This window comes from Zootoca vivipara, chromosome 2, assembly GCF_963506605.1.
Source record: "Zootoca vivipara chromosome 2, rZooViv1.1, whole genome shotgun sequence".
Taxonomy (NCBI): domain Eukaryota; kingdom Metazoa; phylum Chordata; class Lepidosauria; order Squamata; family Lacertidae; genus Zootoca; species Zootoca vivipara.
This window is the reverse complement of record NC_083277.1, coordinates 490,203-507,381: the sequence shown is the minus strand read 5'-3', so window position 1 is coordinate 507,381 and position 17,179 is coordinate 490,203. Positions and strand designations below refer to the sequence as shown.

The 17,179-nt window shown below is 44.4% G+C and overlaps 1 protein-coding gene across 1 annotated transcript in view; it reads left to right on the top strand.

Annotated features, from left to right (window-relative positions):
- Nucleotides 1-16,303, top strand: part of LOC132591778 (zinc finger protein 208-like) — a 70,202-nt gene extending 53,899 nt beyond the window's left edge. The window contains exons 3-4 of the mRNA XM_060272201.1: nucleotides 1,310-1,360; nucleotides 12,368-16,303. Of these exons, the coding sequence (XP_060128184.1) occupies nucleotides 1,310-1,360; nucleotides 12,368-13,669 (1,353 nt within the window). The 3' untranslated portion in view covers nucleotides 13,670-16,303. The remainder of the gene's footprint in view (nucleotides 1-1,309; nucleotides 1,361-12,367) is intronic.
- Nucleotides 16,304-17,179: the final 876 nt, after the last annotated feature.

The window sequence follows — 17,179 nt, the reverse complement described above, 5'->3', positions numbered from 1 at the left end:
GTTTACATTACAGTAATGTGGGTTAGATTCGTGGGGGATCCTGAAAGACAACAGTTCCGAGGGGATCTAGGAGTCCTGGTAGACCACAAACTTGACATGAGTCAACAGTGTGATGCAGCAGCTCAAAAAGCCAATGCAATTCTGGGCTGCATCAATAGGAGTATAGCATCTAGATCAAGGGAAGTAATAGTACTACTGTATTCTGCTCTGGTCAGACCTCAGCTGGAGTACTGTGTCCAGTTCTGGGCACCACAGTTCAAGAAGGATACTGATAAGCTGGAACGTGTCCAACCAAAATGGTCAAAGGCCTGGAAACGATGCCTTATGAGGAACGGCTTAAGGAGCTGGGTATGTTTAGCCTGGAGAAGAGAAGGTTAAGGGGTGATATGATAGCCATGTTCAAAGATATCAAAGGATGTCATATAGAGGAGGGTGAAAGGTTGTTTTCTGCTGCTCCAGAGAAGCGGACACGGAGCAATGGAGTCAAACTACAAGAAAGAAGATTCCACCTAAACATTAGGAAGAACTTCCTGACAGTAAGAGTTGTTCGACAGTGGAATTTGCTGCCAAGGAGTGTGGTGGAGTCTCCTCCTTTGGAGGTCTTTAAGCAGAGGCTTGACAGGCCTATGTCAAGAATGCTTTGATGGTGTTTCCTGCTTGGCAGGGGGTTGGACTGGTTGGCCCTTGTGGTCTCTTCCAACTCTATGATCCTATGACTCTTCAGCTCCTTCCAGTTCTCAGATTCTGTGATGCTATGGCTCTTCAAAGGGGCAGTGGGGAGAAGGGGGAAAGGAAGGGGGAGAGCCCTAGATCTGGAGGTCGCCAGCCCAAGAGAGGAGGGGGGTGGAATAGCTCTTTGTTGCAAACGGGGAAAACCATTGTATTTCAATCTTGCCTTTGAACCAAAGCTGTCTTCCAAGCAGCTCACATAAAATAAGCGGATAGAAGAGATGCATCCCAACTCCGGTCTACTCTGCAGGGCTGTTGTAACGGGGACATCCTGCGTCACAGCCCTGCCTCCCCCACGTTGAGAAATGGGCGGGGAAATGACCGGATCCCCCGCCCCCCCCCCTCCTGGGAAGGGACGAAAAGAGATGATAGGACTTTTTGGGAGATGGGGGGGTCTCTTTCCCTGCCGCCTCCAGAGATCGAACCTGGGAGATAATCAGGAAAGAAACAGGATATTCAGAGCTTGTTTGGAAGGAGGAGAATTTGTGTCTTCTGGGGGGGGGGGAGAGGCGTCACTCATTCCTCCCCAAGGGTCAGTGAGCTCCGCTTCCTAGAGAGGCAGGGAGGGGGGAGGGGCCGCCATTCACATTCCCAGAAGAGGAGCAGGTCGGCAGAGGAGGAGGAAAAAGAGGTGCGAAATATATCTATATCTATATATATTGTGGGGGGCGGGAGAGAGATAAAGACACCACATGGCCTGAGGGACGGTGGACCGGCCCCCGGCTGAAAAAGGTTGCTGACCCCTCCTCTATATTAAGCTTTCTATTCCCTGCTTTAGGCAGCAGGGGTTCCATATGTGTAAGACCCCTCTTCCGCAGATTATATTCTATCACTAAGGTATGTTTTGTTTTATCCTTGTATCTTTCTGTATCTTTCCAATACTTAGAGATGATGGACTGTAGAGACTTGTGAATTGAATGTGTGATATAATGAAAGATATATATTTATTATCATTTTTGTAGTTAAATAACTGAAGAAGACCAAACCGAAACAGGAAGATTCCCTTGGATCACTGTCTCGCATGTCACAGTTCATAAAGATTAAGCAGATTTCATCAGTTGGAATTGGTCGACGTGTTGCCCCCTTTTTTTGATTTATTGACTCAAGTCTGCAACACAAGGGTTGTTTTATTACACTTAGGCAGGAAGAACCACCTGCACAAAGAGAGGATGGGAGACAGCTGGCTTCCTAGCAGGACATGTGAAAAGGAATCTGGGGGTCTTGGTGGACCACTAGCTTAACATGAGTCCACAGGGTGAGGCAGCCACAAAAAAAGATACCTCTATTCTAGGCTGTAGGGTCTGACTCCAACCAATGGCTTCAAGTTGCAAGAAAGGAGATTCTGACTAAGCATTTGGAAAGCCTTTCGGACAGCAAGAGCTGCTTGGCAGGGGAACAGACTCAGCAGAGGTTGGGGGGCCACCTGTCCTGGATGCTTGAGCTGAGATGCCTGCCTTGCAGGGGGTTGGTCTAGATGACCCTTCAGGCCCTTCCAGTTCTCAGATTCTGTGATGCTATGGCTCTTCAAAGGGGCAGTGGGGAGAAGGGGGAAAGGAAGGGGGAGAGCCCTGGATCTGGAGGTCGCCAGCCCCCCATGGAGAGGAGGGGGGTGGAATAGCTCTTTGTTACCAGTGGGGGTGAAATCATTGTTTTTCAATCTTGCCTTTGAGACAAAGCTGTCTTCCAAGCAGCTCACATAAAATAAGTGGATAGAAGAGATAGATAAATGATAGATAGATAGATAGATAGATAGATAGATAGATAGATAGATAGATAGATATAATGGCAAGGGATAACGCCATTTAGGGTTGTCATAAGTCACTTTTCCAAGCCCAAAAGGTGCATCCCAACTCCGGTCTACTCTGCAGGGCTGTTGTAACGGGGGACACTCTACGTCACAGCCCTGCCTCCCCCACGTTGGGAAATGGGTGGGGAAATGACGGGATCCCCCTCCCCCCCTCTCCTGGGAAGGGATGAAAAGAGAGGAAGGGGGAGGACTTTTTCTGAAGGGGGTGTGTGTCTCATTCTGTGCCGCCTCCGGGGATCGAAGCTGGGAGATGATCAGGAAAGAAACAGGATATTCAGAGCTTGTTTGGAAGGAGGAGAATTTGTGTCTTCTGGGAGGGAGGGAGGCGTCACTCATTCCTCCCCAAGGGTCAGTGAGCTCCGCTTCCTAGAGAGGCAGGAAGGGGGGAGGGGGGGAGCGAAGGATGGAGGGGGAGGGGCTGCCATTCACATTCCCAGAAGAGGAGGAGGAGGAGGCCGGAAAAAAAGGTGCAAAAGATATCTATATATATATATTGTGAGGGGCGGGAGAGAGATAAATATGTGCTTTGGCTCCCCCTGAATCTGCAAACAGGGCAGCTGAGAAGGGAGGGAGGGCTTTTGGGCGGGGGGGGGGGGGAATGAAGATATTTTTAAAAAGGACACTGTTCAATTCTGTGTTCATCTAGAGACCTTCTAAATGTGTGGTGAGCTCTAGTAAACACCACAATTTTGGTTTTGTCATAGTTTATCTTTAGAGAGTTTTGGGAACAATAAGCTGCGAGCCCCTCCAGCATGCTGTGTAGGCCCCTTGGAGTAAGTGCCATGACAGCCATGTCGTCAGCATATAGCAATATATTCAGGTGTTTGCCTTCCAGGGCAGGAGCTGATGACTTGTACTTCGCCATATGCTGAACAATGTCATTTATATAAAAATTAAAGAGGAATGGCGCTAACAAGCAACCCTGTTTAACTCCTTTCCCCAGTGGCATTGGGTCAATATAGTTGCCTGACATCCCAGTTCTGATTTTAACTATGGTGTCTGTATGCAACTCTCTTAAGTATTTTGAGAAGTCGTCTATCAATATCTGTTTGATATAGTTTTTGCCATAATTTGTCCCTACAAATTGAGTCAAAAGCAGATGTAAGATCTACAAAAGCCACAAAAAGTTTGCTCTTATGTACCTTTGTATACTTAGCTATCATTGTCTGTAGTACCAAACAATGACCTGTTGTGCTATGGCCCTTTCTGAACCCTGCCTGTTCCGGATTAAACAAGTTAGAGTGGTCAGCCCAGTCAACCAATTTATTTAGCAGGTAACGAGTATAAAGTTTATACGCGATGTCCAGGAGACTTATGGGGCGGTAGTTTGAAGGGTCTTGGGGGTCTCCCTTCTTATAGATGGGGGCTACGAGACTCAGTTTCCAGTTTGGTGGGATTCTGCATGTATCATTTATTACCGTAAAAAGTTGGGCCAAAATAGCGACCCACCACTGGGCATTTAGTTTAAACACCTCCGGAGGAATCATATCCTCACCGGGAGCTTTGCCATTTTTGAGTGTTTTAATTAGCTGTAAACATTCTAATTCGGTAACAGGATCCCAGCCCATTAATAGATCGTTTTTAAGAGGAGGAAACTGGCTTGGTTTAACAATGTTTGGAGCTGTATATAGCTGGGGAAAATGTTGGTACCATAAGTTAGATGAAATACTGTTGGTTACAATTTTCCCTTTGGGTGAAACTCCCTGAGCAATTATTTCCCAGAATTTTTTGTCGTCCCGCAATTTGATCGCTTTGTCAAGTGCCTCCCATTGTTCCTTTCTGTAGAGGGATTTCTTAAATTTTAGAGTATTGTTATAATGAGAACGCCACCTGTGCAGGTTTTCCATGGAGGACAGAGTCCCTTCCTGTTTTACCTTATTTTGTAATTTTCTAAGCAAGGATCTTAAGTTCCTACAGTCTTTGTCGAACCAGGCCCTCGAATTGTTTTGTTGTTTGGGAGGATTGGAGTTCGTAAGTAGTGGGAAGAGCGACTCTGAGACCCGCTGGAATGTTGAAAAGGGGTCAGAATTAGATAAGATACACTGGTCTCTCAAGGCCAGTAAGTCTGATGAATGCAGGTGTTGTTTGATTTTAGATTCAGGGTCGCTGTTCCATTTACGCCTACGGAGGGCCAGAGTTGGAGGTGGGTCTGCACAGTGATGGTGTAGCGGATCCTCCAAACCAAGGGGAGTTAGTGAGATTGCTATAGGAAGATGGTCACTCTCAATTCCATTGAAAGTCCTGAAGCCCTGTGACCTCTCCAAAAGTTTTGGGGAGACCAGGATATGATCAGTAACGCTCGCACCTCTAGGCCCGAGAAAAGAAAAGAAACCCCCTGACCTGTCCATATAGGTACCATGCAAATTATACAAATTATGTTTGAAGGCAGTCTCCATTAATGTAACGCCTGCCTTATTCAAGACCTTATCGTCAGAGGACCAGGGAATAAACCAGTCTGCCTCTGGCAGGAACTGAGATTTAGAGCAGTACATATTGATGTCATTTCCTATCCTGGCGTTGAAATCACCTGCCAGCAGGATATCCATGCCAGGGAGTTCTAGTTCAGCCTTCTCCAAACATAGCTCTAAATCTTCCCAGGTTTGTGACGACTGGGGAGGGGTGCCCATGGGAGGGATATATATATTAAAGCAAAGGAAATCTCCTCCTTCACTGCTAGAAATCAGTAGGATTTGTAAGTTGTTACTCTTCACCCACTGCTGTTGCCGGACCTTGCACTTTAGCTTGGTAGAGACAAAAGTGACTAAACCACCACTAGGTCGGCCTCGGATATTTGGTTTTATCGCAGGGGTAGCAAAGGCTTCATATCCCTGTAAAGGAGGGACATGGAGATCTAGACACCATGTCTCCTGTAGACATATAATCTGAAATTTTGTAAGGAAATCCAGAAGGTCGACATCACCCTGCTTAGATAACCATCCCGCCACATTCCAAGATAGAATGTGAAAATAGGGTGATGGTGGAAATAGTGGCAGTCAATCTCTTTTCCGATGGTTTGAGGCTCCTGAATTAGGCTCATCCTCTTTCTGCCCTGCTTGGTGGTTCCAGGTTTGAGGTCGCTGGTCCCTAGGTAGGTGTAATAACTTTAACTGAGGGGCCAATAAGTTTATGTGGCCCAGAGGATCTTCGATGACACTATTACAAATATCAAGATGTTCAGCTGGTTTTTCCAGAGCAAGGGCTTTGCTGACCCGTGTAGGTTGCAAAGGTAACAGGTCAACAGCTGTATCTTGCGTCGATACTGCTAGCGGGTCAGGATTTGACAAATGCTGTGAATCTTGATTGCGTATTGGGCTTAGAACGATGGAAGCCTCCAATTCCGGCATCGAGGCATATGAGGACGAGAGCATTTCAGACTGGTCTTGCTTGGGTAGTCCAATATCAGGCTCGTTGCACGTAGAGACCAGGGTACCAAGCGGGGGGTGTAGAAAATCAATTAAGTTATTTGCAGGCAGGCTTGCCACTCCCTGTGGGGTAATAGATTTGCCCTTGTTTGGGGTCCCTGGCTCCATTCTCCCGTCTATTTGTTCTTTGTGGCACACAGGCCCAGCATCAACACAGGCAGCACCTATCCTGGTGCATAGCGATGTACTGGTCAGATTGGTGAATACCCTTGTAAAATAGATGTACCATTTTCTTGTACGGTTTCTTAGTTTTAGGATCTTTGCAACGAGATGGGCAGCTCTAAAGTTAATAACCATACGTCTCATATAAGGTCCAGAAGGCAACCATGAGATGTCCACGATATCTACGGGTCGTAGTGTCTGCCCCAACAGTTGGGTCAGGGAATTTGCGGCCGAGTGTTTATCCACCCATTTGTCATAGTTCAAGGGGTGATTTCCCACCAGTACTGCAAGTTTGCTGTTTTGGAGTTGCAGGCTTGAGTTTTGTACATGGTTGGGCAGGCATCTCATTTGTTTTGGTGCGAGGTTGGCCTGCACACTTGGGCAGGGATGAGCGGAGTTTGCAATATTGTTAAGCTGAGGAAGTGAGGGGGGGCAACTGAACAGGCCAAGGACTTTTTCAAGCTTCTTTTCGATCCCATCCAGCCTTTTATATAAGTTGGTGATGGTATGTGTTATCAACTCAGTCTGGCAGATTAGCAGTTCCAGTGCCTCTTGGTCCTCGTTTAACTGGGCTGGTGACTGGGATAATTCAGGTGAAGTTTTTTGCAGGGACTCGAGAGTCTGTTCCTTCTGTTCCTTCATACACAGGCTCGAGGCTGGTTGTGGACCATCCACAATGTCGGTAGGCTCCTCATGAGCTGTACTGGGAGCAAGGACCTCATAACTGTTTGCGGTAGGGAAGTTTCTACAGATCTCATTTAGGTCATTGTCAGGCAGGAAATCCCTGATATTTGTCTGTTTTTTGGCAGTGCTCGTAGCTTCATTGGAATGCTGCCTGCAGCGTTTCGCAAGAAGATAAGGAGAAAATTTCTTGAAACTGCAGGGTCAGGGCAGGTTGTGCTGTTAATGAGCCCCGCTCCCTTTAACAGTCTTTATCTACAGCGTTATCTTGCAGATTTATGGGAGAAGTAGAAATAATCTGAACCATAAAACCATAAAACTTCTAAAATAAACGCCCTAAGGCATCTTAGAGCCCTTAAAACCCCTCAAAGCAGAAAATAAAAACAAAAGCTTTACCGAGCATAAAACAAGGCTACCGTTCACGTCGCCATCTTGATCACTGAGACGCTTTCTGGTCATAATAGATTGCTTTTATACCATTAATAAATCCTTGTCCCACCTCCATATTTTCCAAATTCTGTATCATAAAACTCCATGAGATATTATCAAAGGCTTTTTCTGCATCTATAAACATTAACACAGCTTTAGTATTGATCTTTACTTCCAACCGTTCTAAAATATCAATGATATTTCTAATATTATCTTTCATGTGTCTTGCAGGCAAAAAACCTGCTTGATCTTGATGAATCTGGTCTTTCAATACTTTCTTGAATCTTGCAGCCAAGATATTTGCAAAAATTTTGTAATCCACATTTAACAAGGAAATGGGGCGATAATTCTTCATTTGCGTTCTGTCCATATCTGGTTTTGGTATCAGGGTTATGTAGGCATCTTTCCAGGTGTCGGGTGCTTTGTCCCCTCTTAAAATATTATTACACACGTCCTTCAGCAGTTCTATCAACCAATCCTTTAACACTTTATAGTATTTTGCTGAAAGTCCATCTGGCCCTGGTGCTTTTCATATCTTCATTTGTCCTATTGCATGTTCTATCTCCTGTGTTGTTATTTTATAATTAAGTAGATTTTTCATTTCTAGCGGAATCTTTTGCAGTCCATTCTTCTCCAGAAATGGTTTGATCCTTGTCATTTGATCTTTTTCTTTCTTATATAATTGTTTATTTCAGCAGGGTTCTGTATTATTTCCTTATACTTTTTTAAAGTTGTGATCGTATTCATCTTCTGTCGTCTCTTCAGCTGCCAAGCAAGCAATTTCCCACATTTGTTGGCTGATTCAAAAGTTTTTTTATTCATCATTTTGATCTTCCATTCAATTTCCTGGTTTAATAACTGTGAGTACTGAACTTGTAGTAATTTAATGCTTTTCTGATACTGTTGATTCTTTGGGTCTGTTCTTAATTTCTTTTCTCTTTCTTTTAATTGTTCCAAGATTTTTTATTTTTTCTCATTTTGTTGTTTTTTTTCCTTATTGCATTTTGTTGTATCAGAAATCCTCGCATGACAGCTTTACTTGCATCCCAAATCACCCTTTTATCCGTTTCTGTTCTCAAGTTTATCTCAAAGTAGTCTTTCAGGGTTTTTTGGGTCTCCTTTATTAATTTCTCATTTCTCATTAGAGCTTCATTCATTCTCCATCGGAAAGCACCCTGTACAGTGGTGCCTCGCTAGACGAAATTAATTCGTTCCACAGGTCTTTTCTTATAACGAAAAAATTTGTCTAGCGAATCCCATAGGAATGCATTGGATTTTTGGGGGATTTTTTTTTTTTGCCCATAGGAACGCATTAATTGAATTTCAATGCATTCCTATGGGAAACCGCGATTCGCTAGACGAATTTTTCGTAAAACGCATTCGTCTAGCGAGTCAACCTCCGCTAGAAAAAACCTTTCGTTAAGCGGAAATTTCGTTAAGCAGGGCATTCGTTAAGCGAGGCACCACTGTATATGTAATTTGATATCAAGTCCCACAGCATTGTGATCAGAACAAGTTCTTGGGTAGATCTCCGATTTAGATATCCTAGGTACCAATTCTCTGGAAATTCAAATATAATCAATCCTTGACCACGATTTTTGGGATTCTGAGTAGAAAGTCCCTTCTTTTTCTAATGGGTTTTTAATTCTCCATGCATCTATTAAATCCAAATTTTCCACCATCTCAAAAAAGGATTTAGGTAATCTTCCATCGTTTGTAAATTTCTGCCTTTGAGATCTGTCCATTAAAGTAGATGATACTGCATTCAGATCCCCCAGAATCAGTGTTTTATAATCCATATAGTCCAATAGGATATCATGAATCTTCTGGAAAAAAATTGCTTTCGCATCATTTGGCGCATAGATTCCCAAAATTAAACATTTTTCGCCTTGTGCTGTTACTTCCACTGCAATATATCTACCTTCTTCATCTTTAAATAGTAATTTAGATTCCCATTTATCTTCGACATAAATCACGATTCCTCTTTTCTTAACTTTATCTGCTGTGATGTAGGCTTGCCCTAATTTTTTATTGAATAACAATTTTTTATGTTGTCTTTTGATGTGTGTCTCCTGCAGGCATATAATATCCAAATTCTGCTTTTACAGATCATGCTGTAACCGACTTCTCTTAATTTTGGCGTTAAGGCCTCGTACGTTCAGAGTTAAAAGTTTTAATGCCACGTTCCTTCTTTACTTTCCTCCGACTGCTCCTAGTAAATCTGATGGTAGTTCTGGGGGTTCTGGTACTTCCAAGTTCAGATCCTTTGCATTTCTCTCCAGAAACTTTCTCTTATCGTCAAGATTTCTGATTCTTGTATTTCTGTCTTTATATGTAAAGAACAGACCCTCCAGAAATTCCCAACGAAATGGAATTTTCTTCTTTTTCAGGGCACTTGCCAGGTCCAAATAACAGTTCCTGAATGAAAGGAACAATCTTGGGATAAATTTGAACAGGATCACCTGTTCTCCTTTTATCTTCAGATTTTCTTTAAAATGCCAACTGAGTATTTCGCCACGTTGGGCTCTTGTCTGAAACTCTATGATGCAGTCTCCTGGTGTTTTGGCTCCCTTCTGTCCTCTTGGTCCCAGTCTGTATACTTTTTGTATCGTTTTCTGAAGGTCCTCTTTGTCCAGTTTCCACTGGTTTGTGGAGTCTTCTATCACCTGGTCTTTCAGGCCTAATCCTTCTTTATCTGCCTCCGGGTATCTTCTCAAAATTAATTGGTGTTCGCGTGCTTGCATTTGAAGAAAAGCCTCAGAAATCTACGTAGATTCCTCCTGTCGTTGAAGCAAAATTCTTTGCTGTTCCAGTTCTGTAATTCTGTCCGCAGCTGCTTTAACTTGCTCTTTGCATTCTTTTGCTTCTTTTGTAGCCAACTTCGAATCTTTCTGCACTTTACTAATTGCCTCAGTGTTGGCTTTCACCGATGCATCAATTCCATCCAACCTGTTGATCACTGCTTTGACACCTGCCGAGTTCACATCCAATTGATCTTTGATTTCTGTCAAGGCTGTTAATAATTGCTCAAATTGCGAGCCTTGTAGCCCTTGTTGTGCCCCCTGAGAGTCAGTGTGGTGTAGTGGTTAAGAGCGGTAGACTTGTAATCTGGGGAACTGGGTTCGCATCTCCGCTCCTCCACATGCAGCTGCTGGGTGACCTTGGGCTAGTCACACTTCTCCGAAGTCTCTCAGCCCCACCCACCTCACAGGGTGTCTGTTGTGGGGGAGGAGGGGAAAGGAGATTGTTAGCCGCTTTGAGACTCCTTCGGGCAGTGATAAAGCGGGATATCAAATCCAAACTCCTCTTCTTCTTCTTCCCTGTACTTCTCCAGATTGTAGTACAGGGTTAGATGCTCTCCTAGGTAGGCCCGCAGCCTGACCTTGTCTTGCTTTTTCCAGTTTTTCTTGAGCCTTAGATCTTTCTTTGGGTGATTTTTGACTACCTACATCATCAGAACAGAATTCTTAAGCCACAGACTCTCTTTGTTGCTGGTGCTTGCAGCTGCAGTTTCAAGGTCTTTTAAATCTAAGCAAAGATAGTATAAACCTAGTTCTCAGCAGTTACTCTAAAGATGAAGGTACAGCTAGCTGCCTATAGAGGGCAATGCACAGTCAATCAAGGAGATTTCCAGTCTATTTCAATCTTATAATCCAGCCAAAGTCTTTAAAATTGATTGTTTTAATTCCCCTTTCAACACACAGGCAGAAAACTGCTTTTTTTCCTGCTTTTTTCCTGCTCTGACAGGGCTCTGACAGCTGTCAGAATAGATCAAAGGCCTTCCAAACAGAGCGAGGGTTGAAAAGTTCAAAACGGCTAGCAGAGCATTGTGACGTCAGCTTGTCTGGTTGCCGGGGGGGGGGGACTCCCTTTCGGAGCAAATTGCAGCGGAAATATCAAGTCCAATTTTCTAAGATTTCAGGGGTCTCAAGTAGACAGTCCACTCTCCCTTTCCCCTGAATTTGGGGAGGTTTCGAGTTGGGGTTTAAGAGATATTAATTTTTTAAAAACAGCATCCGGTTGTAGCTGCTTGTCTTTACTTTCGATTTCAACGCAGCGCTGGGGGGGGGGGCGACTTCCCAATCCCTTTAAACCCCTCTCCGATTGTCCAAGTTCTTTCAAATTAAAAGTAATATTCCAATTGAAATATCCAAATCAATTTGGGAAGAATTCACCGCTCAATTGGTGCCGTCTCCAAGCTGCACCTGGATGGAGCAGCGTCATTCCAAGAGCCTGTCTGCCACCCGCTCTCTCTCGCTGCCTCCGGGGGCTAGCGGGAAGCGGGGAGACTCTTCCTGGCTCAGCTGGACCCACGTCCCCAACCAGCCCAGGTTGGGGTTTCTTCTGGGGGGGTTGTTTAGCTTCCACCCTCCTATCTCCTCCAGGCAGGGGTCCCAGAACTCAGAGACCCCTTTGGGATGACTTTTCCCAATGGCGGTAAACCGGAAGTCCTCTTCTGCCCCTTTCTTAATCTTAAACACCCACTTCCTTCGTATGGCCTTCTTACCGGGAGGTAGGTCAGTAAGAGTCCAGGTCTTCTTCTGATGCAGTACAACATCTCCTTCTGTGTGACCTTCCTCCAGAGAGAGGCTTCTGCAGTTGGCATCTTCTCCCATGTAGAAGGTTCTTGAGAAGAGAAATTGTGTGGCGGCAGCAGTGGGAGCCCCCATTAGCTAAAGTGGTACCTCAGATTAAGAATGATTTCAGGTTAAGAACGGACCTCCAGAATGAATTATGTTTGTAACCTGAGGTACCACTGTAGCTTCCAAAACTTATCTTGCTTCTAGAAGCACTATCAAATGTTGCTTCCAGTGCACAAAATTGTATTCATTTAACTTGGGACCCTGATGAATAGTGGGCAGGTTCATGGACATAGAGCAGCTCCCTTTCCTATGAGAAACCACTTTTTTTATAAAAAGTAAACTCCACAGTTCAAGCATATTCTAATATAATGCTACTTCATTAACGCTGATTAAGGGTTATGAAAGGCTGATGATGCATTACAATTATTTAACATTATTTCATTTGCCTTTCTTAAAAAATTGGAACACATGGAGGGCAGGAGAGAATGTATGAGATGTTAAAATAAGAGCAGGTGTTGATTGATGTGTGTAATATTCCTTTGTTTTCTTCCTAGAAAACAAATAGGATTTCCTCCCCCCTTCACCCTCTAAAGAAGACAATGGAGAAGGCCGCCAGAAATCTGGGGGGGCATTTCAATGCAAATAATGAAGAAGCCGTTAAAAAACCATTTAAATGCATGGAGTGCGGAAAGAGCTTCAGTGCGAGTGGAATCCTTAGGAACCATCAACATACTCACACGGTGGAGAAACCATTTAAATGTCTGGAGTGTGGAAAGAGCTTCAATCAGAGTGGACACCTTAGAAACCATCAACGGACTCACACTGGTGAGAAACCATTTAAATGTATTGAGTGTGGAAAGAGTTTCACTATTATTGGAAACCTTAGAAGCCATCAACGGACTCACACAGGAGAGAAACCATTTAAATGTATTGAGTGTGGAAAATGCTTCACAAATAATGGAAATCTTAAAATTCATCAACGGACTCACACGGGGGAGAAACCATTTAAATGTATGGAGTGTGGAAAGAGCTTCACGCATAGTGGAACACTAAGAATTCATCAACGGACTCACACAGGAGAGAAACCATTTAAATGTATTGAGTGTGGAAAGAGTTTCACTATTATTGGAAACCTTAGAAGACATCAATGGGAACACACTGGGGATAAACCATTTAAATGTATTGAGTGTGGAAAATGCTTCACAAATAATGGAAATCTTAGAATTCATCAACGGACTCACACGGGGGAGAAACCATTTAAATGTATAGAGTGTGGAAAGAGCTTCACTGAGAGTGGAGACCTTAGAATTCATCAACGGACTCACACGGGGGAGAAACCATTTAAATGTATTGAGTGTGGAAAGAGTTTCACTATTATTGGAAACCATAGAAGACATCAACGGACTCACACGGGGGAGAAACCATTTAAATGTATTGAGTGTGGAAAGAGTTTCACTATTATTGGAAACCTTAGAAGACATCAACGGACTCACACGGGGGAGAAACCATTTAAATGTATTGAGTGTGGAAAATGCTTCACTTATAGTGGAGCACTAAGGATTCATCAATGGACTCACACGGGCCAGAAACCATTTAAATGCATGGAATGTGGAAAGTGCTTCTGTAGGGGTGGGCAACTGAATTCACATCATCGAACACACACAGGGGATAAACCATTTAAATGTATGGAGTGTGGAACGAGCTTCAGTCAGAGTGGAAACCTTAGACAACATCAACGGACTCACACAGGAGAGAAACCATTTAAATGTATGGAGTGTGGAAAGAGCTTCAGTCAGAGTGGACGTCTTACAAAACATCAACAAATTCATACTGGGGAGAAACCATGTAAGTCCTAGGGTGGATAGAGGTTCAGTTGTGGTGGAAGTCTTACAAACCACCTAAAGACTCTGAGGCGTAAGAGCTGTAAGAGTGGAAACTCTACAAGCCATGAATTAACTCAAAGAAGGGAAATGGTTTAAATAGAAGGATTGTGGATTCTGCTTTGGTTATTATGGAACGCTTTTCAAAGTGTAGAACCTCTTTCTCTCCAAATTGACACTTTCCTTCACATCAGTGACAGGAAATCCATCTTAAAGGCATGCAGCGTATGTGAGCTTCTGTTGTTTGTATGTAACATTGTCTAGACATAGTTACAGGTAGGTAGCCGTGTTGGTCTGAGTCGAAGCAAAATAAAAAAATTCCTTCAATAGCACCTTAAGGACCAACTAAGTTTTTTAATTGGCATGAGTTTTCGTGTGCATGCACTGACGAAGTGTGCATGCACATGAAAGCTCATACCAAATTAAAAACTTAGTTGGTCTTTAAGGTGCTATTGAAGGAATTTTTTATTTTGCATTGTCTAGACATGTTTTTAAAGTAATGAGGGTAACATTTCACAATAGTAAGCATAATATAATATTGAATGTACTGTTCGATAGGGAGGGGGAGTGTGTGAGTCTGCAGTGTTGCTTCTGAATGAGGATGGACTGAGAGTGAGCTGGTTTTGGTGTGTAGCCTTATCAGCTAATAAGGGTCCTTAAGTTGCGCCCAGGCAAGGACAGAAACAGTCAACAAGACTCCAAGGGTTGGATTCAGAGAAAGAATTTAATTTCTTATTAATAAGAGACTCTAGGTGATCAGCTCACGACAAGAGTAAAGAAAACACAATTTGCAAAGCTTCTTATACACTTCTTGGGCTCCTTTCCCCCTCCTCTGTAGATGTGCGCACGCAAGGGGGTCACAAGTACATATATGGATCTTCCTGTGTCCGGTCCTGTGCATAAACACATGACGACTCAGCAGAGCCCCTTCAACACGACTATGCATCAAGCTAGCAGCTTCCAGCGTCAGGCTGGACGTGCGTCCACTGATAAGCCTCTCTCTGTGATCCAGACAAGGTCAGCTCTTAGCCTTGATAGCAAGTCTCACTGTTACATTGCACTTTGACACACAGAGGCATAGAGGCAGAGAGGAAAGCATTTTTCAGAAGCATTTTAGGAGGAATATTGGGGGGGGCAATGCAAACTATAGGATCAGATCTAGCTCAATAACACAATTGGCAAACCCCTCCCTTCAGGTGTTTGGGGGAGGGAGTTGGAAATGTTTGTATCTGGGAATAGAGATTTGCACAAAGTGGAGCTGAGACTGGAGGTGTTGCTTTGGAAGCAGAATTAGATTAATATTATGGGAATAGCAGCATCACTCCCACTGTTATAATTGCAATGATGCAACCATGAAGACACAGAAAGACTGAAAGCACCTCCTTATATGCCCAAGGTAATTTTGAACCCCTCATCTGTTCTTTTGATTTATATATATATTGTGCATAGCTATGTTTGGTGGCAGGAGAAATAAAAGGGGTGTTTAGTGGCATAACCAGGACAGGCTCTGTTCCTAGCTGCACGTCTTGCATGAGGAGGGAAGGGGGCACAGGGAAGAAGGGGCCGTACCAGAGCATCTCAAAGCAATGTAAGGATGAGTCTAATGTGGAAGGAGGTTCAGGCAGGACCCAAAGCGAGAGTGCTAAGGGTCAACTTCCTCCAACTCCACCAGCTGCCCCAAGGCAGGAGCCCCCTCTGGGCCCTGAGGGTGGAAAGCCTCCCTCCACCTTTGAAAGTGGACATGATCCGAGGGCAGTGATGGCGAACCTTTTAGAGACCGAGTCCCCAAACTTCAACGCAAAAGCCACTTACTTATCACAAAGTGCCAATGTGGCAATTCTGCCTGTATATCCATTTTTTTTCTGTTTGTTTCACGTTTCTTCTTTATGACTAATGTTGTAATAAATAATCCTTCGTATACGTTATTGCATTATATTCTTCATTAAATTATATTTCCACTGATATGGTATGTTATGGTATAACTCAGTGCTTTTTTTCCTTTAAGAATGTTTAGGGTGTACTCTCATTTTGACTCAAGAAAATCACCACCGAGGGAGGGAATAAATACAGTTCAACTTGGGAAAAACAAATACACTCGTACCTCAGTTTTCGAACAGTTTAGTTCTCAAGCTACCTGAACACTTCAAACCCAGAAATGAGTGTTGCAGTTTCGGAACGTTTTTCAGAAGCCAAACAGGCTCTGTTTGAAGTATAAGTTCTGTTTTGGGTGCCATACGTCCGTTTTCCTAGTGAGGGAAGGCGGGCTGGGCAGCAAGCAGCAAGCAGCATGTAGCCTCCCCGTCTGAGAGATCCTTCAGAGGTCTTCTCTCTTTGACATTCCACACGGAGTTCCACACGGAGGGAGCCACTACCGAAAAGGCCCTCTGCCTGGTACCCTGTAAATGTGAGGGAACCGCCAGAAGACCCTCGGAAGTGGACCTCGGCTAAATGGTGGGGGGATATTTCCCCCCCCTTGTCTTAGATGGATGTTGAAACCAGGTGTGATTGACAAGGCAGGTCTGGATCACAGATTTCTGCCCAACACCACTCCTCTTCTGTGACATACCTGTGATGTTTTGATGTGGAACTTTTAAAAACTCAAACACAGTGGTGCCTCGCTAGCCGAAATTAATTCGTTCCACGGGTCAATTCGTGTAACTAATTTTTTGTCTAGCAAGTCCCAGTTTCCCATAGGAATGCATTGAAACTTAATCAATGCGTTCCTATAGGCTCTGGGGGACTGGCAGCGGCATGCAACGGGGCTTCGGAGAAGGTCTCCGAAGCCCCGTCCGATGCCGGCTGTGTGCAAGGCGGCGGGGGGAGAAGCTCTCTTCTCCCAGCCACCGCCTTGCCTGCCTCCCCCAGCACGGAGCGCAACTTCGGAGGTCTCCAAAGTTGCGCTCCGTGCCGGTAGGGCGGGGCGAGAGGCGGCGGTGGGGGAAGACCTCCCGCCACCGCCTCCCGCCTGCCTCCCCCCAGTGGTGCGGGGCGGTGCAGTGGCTCCGGGGGACGGAGCTGAATCGCAGCGGGTGCTGCTTGCCCCCGTCTGTCTTCCCCGAGCCAAGGGGGATACAGGCAGGGGCAGCCGCCGCACCGCCGCGTTTCGGCTCAGTCCCCCCTGGCAAAGGAAGATTAGCTGTCAGCTTCCCGCGCTGACAGCTGATTTTCCTTTGCCGCTTTCTATGGCCGCGCTTCGTAATACGAAGCGGCGGTCATAGAAAATTTTGTCGTCTTACGAATGCCTCGCGCAACGCAAAACTCTTTCGTCTAGCGAGTTTTTCGTTGTGCGAGGCATTCGTAAAGCGAGGCACCACTGTATTGAATTTTATAACATGAAAAAAGAAAACAAAAACACATACAGACAAACCACATGGGAAATTCCCCATTGTGATACAACAAATATACAAAATACAAACATACAAAAAGATCAACTTACAAAAATGAAAAATAACCTTAAGAAGAAACAGAGAATAATATATTCTTGTG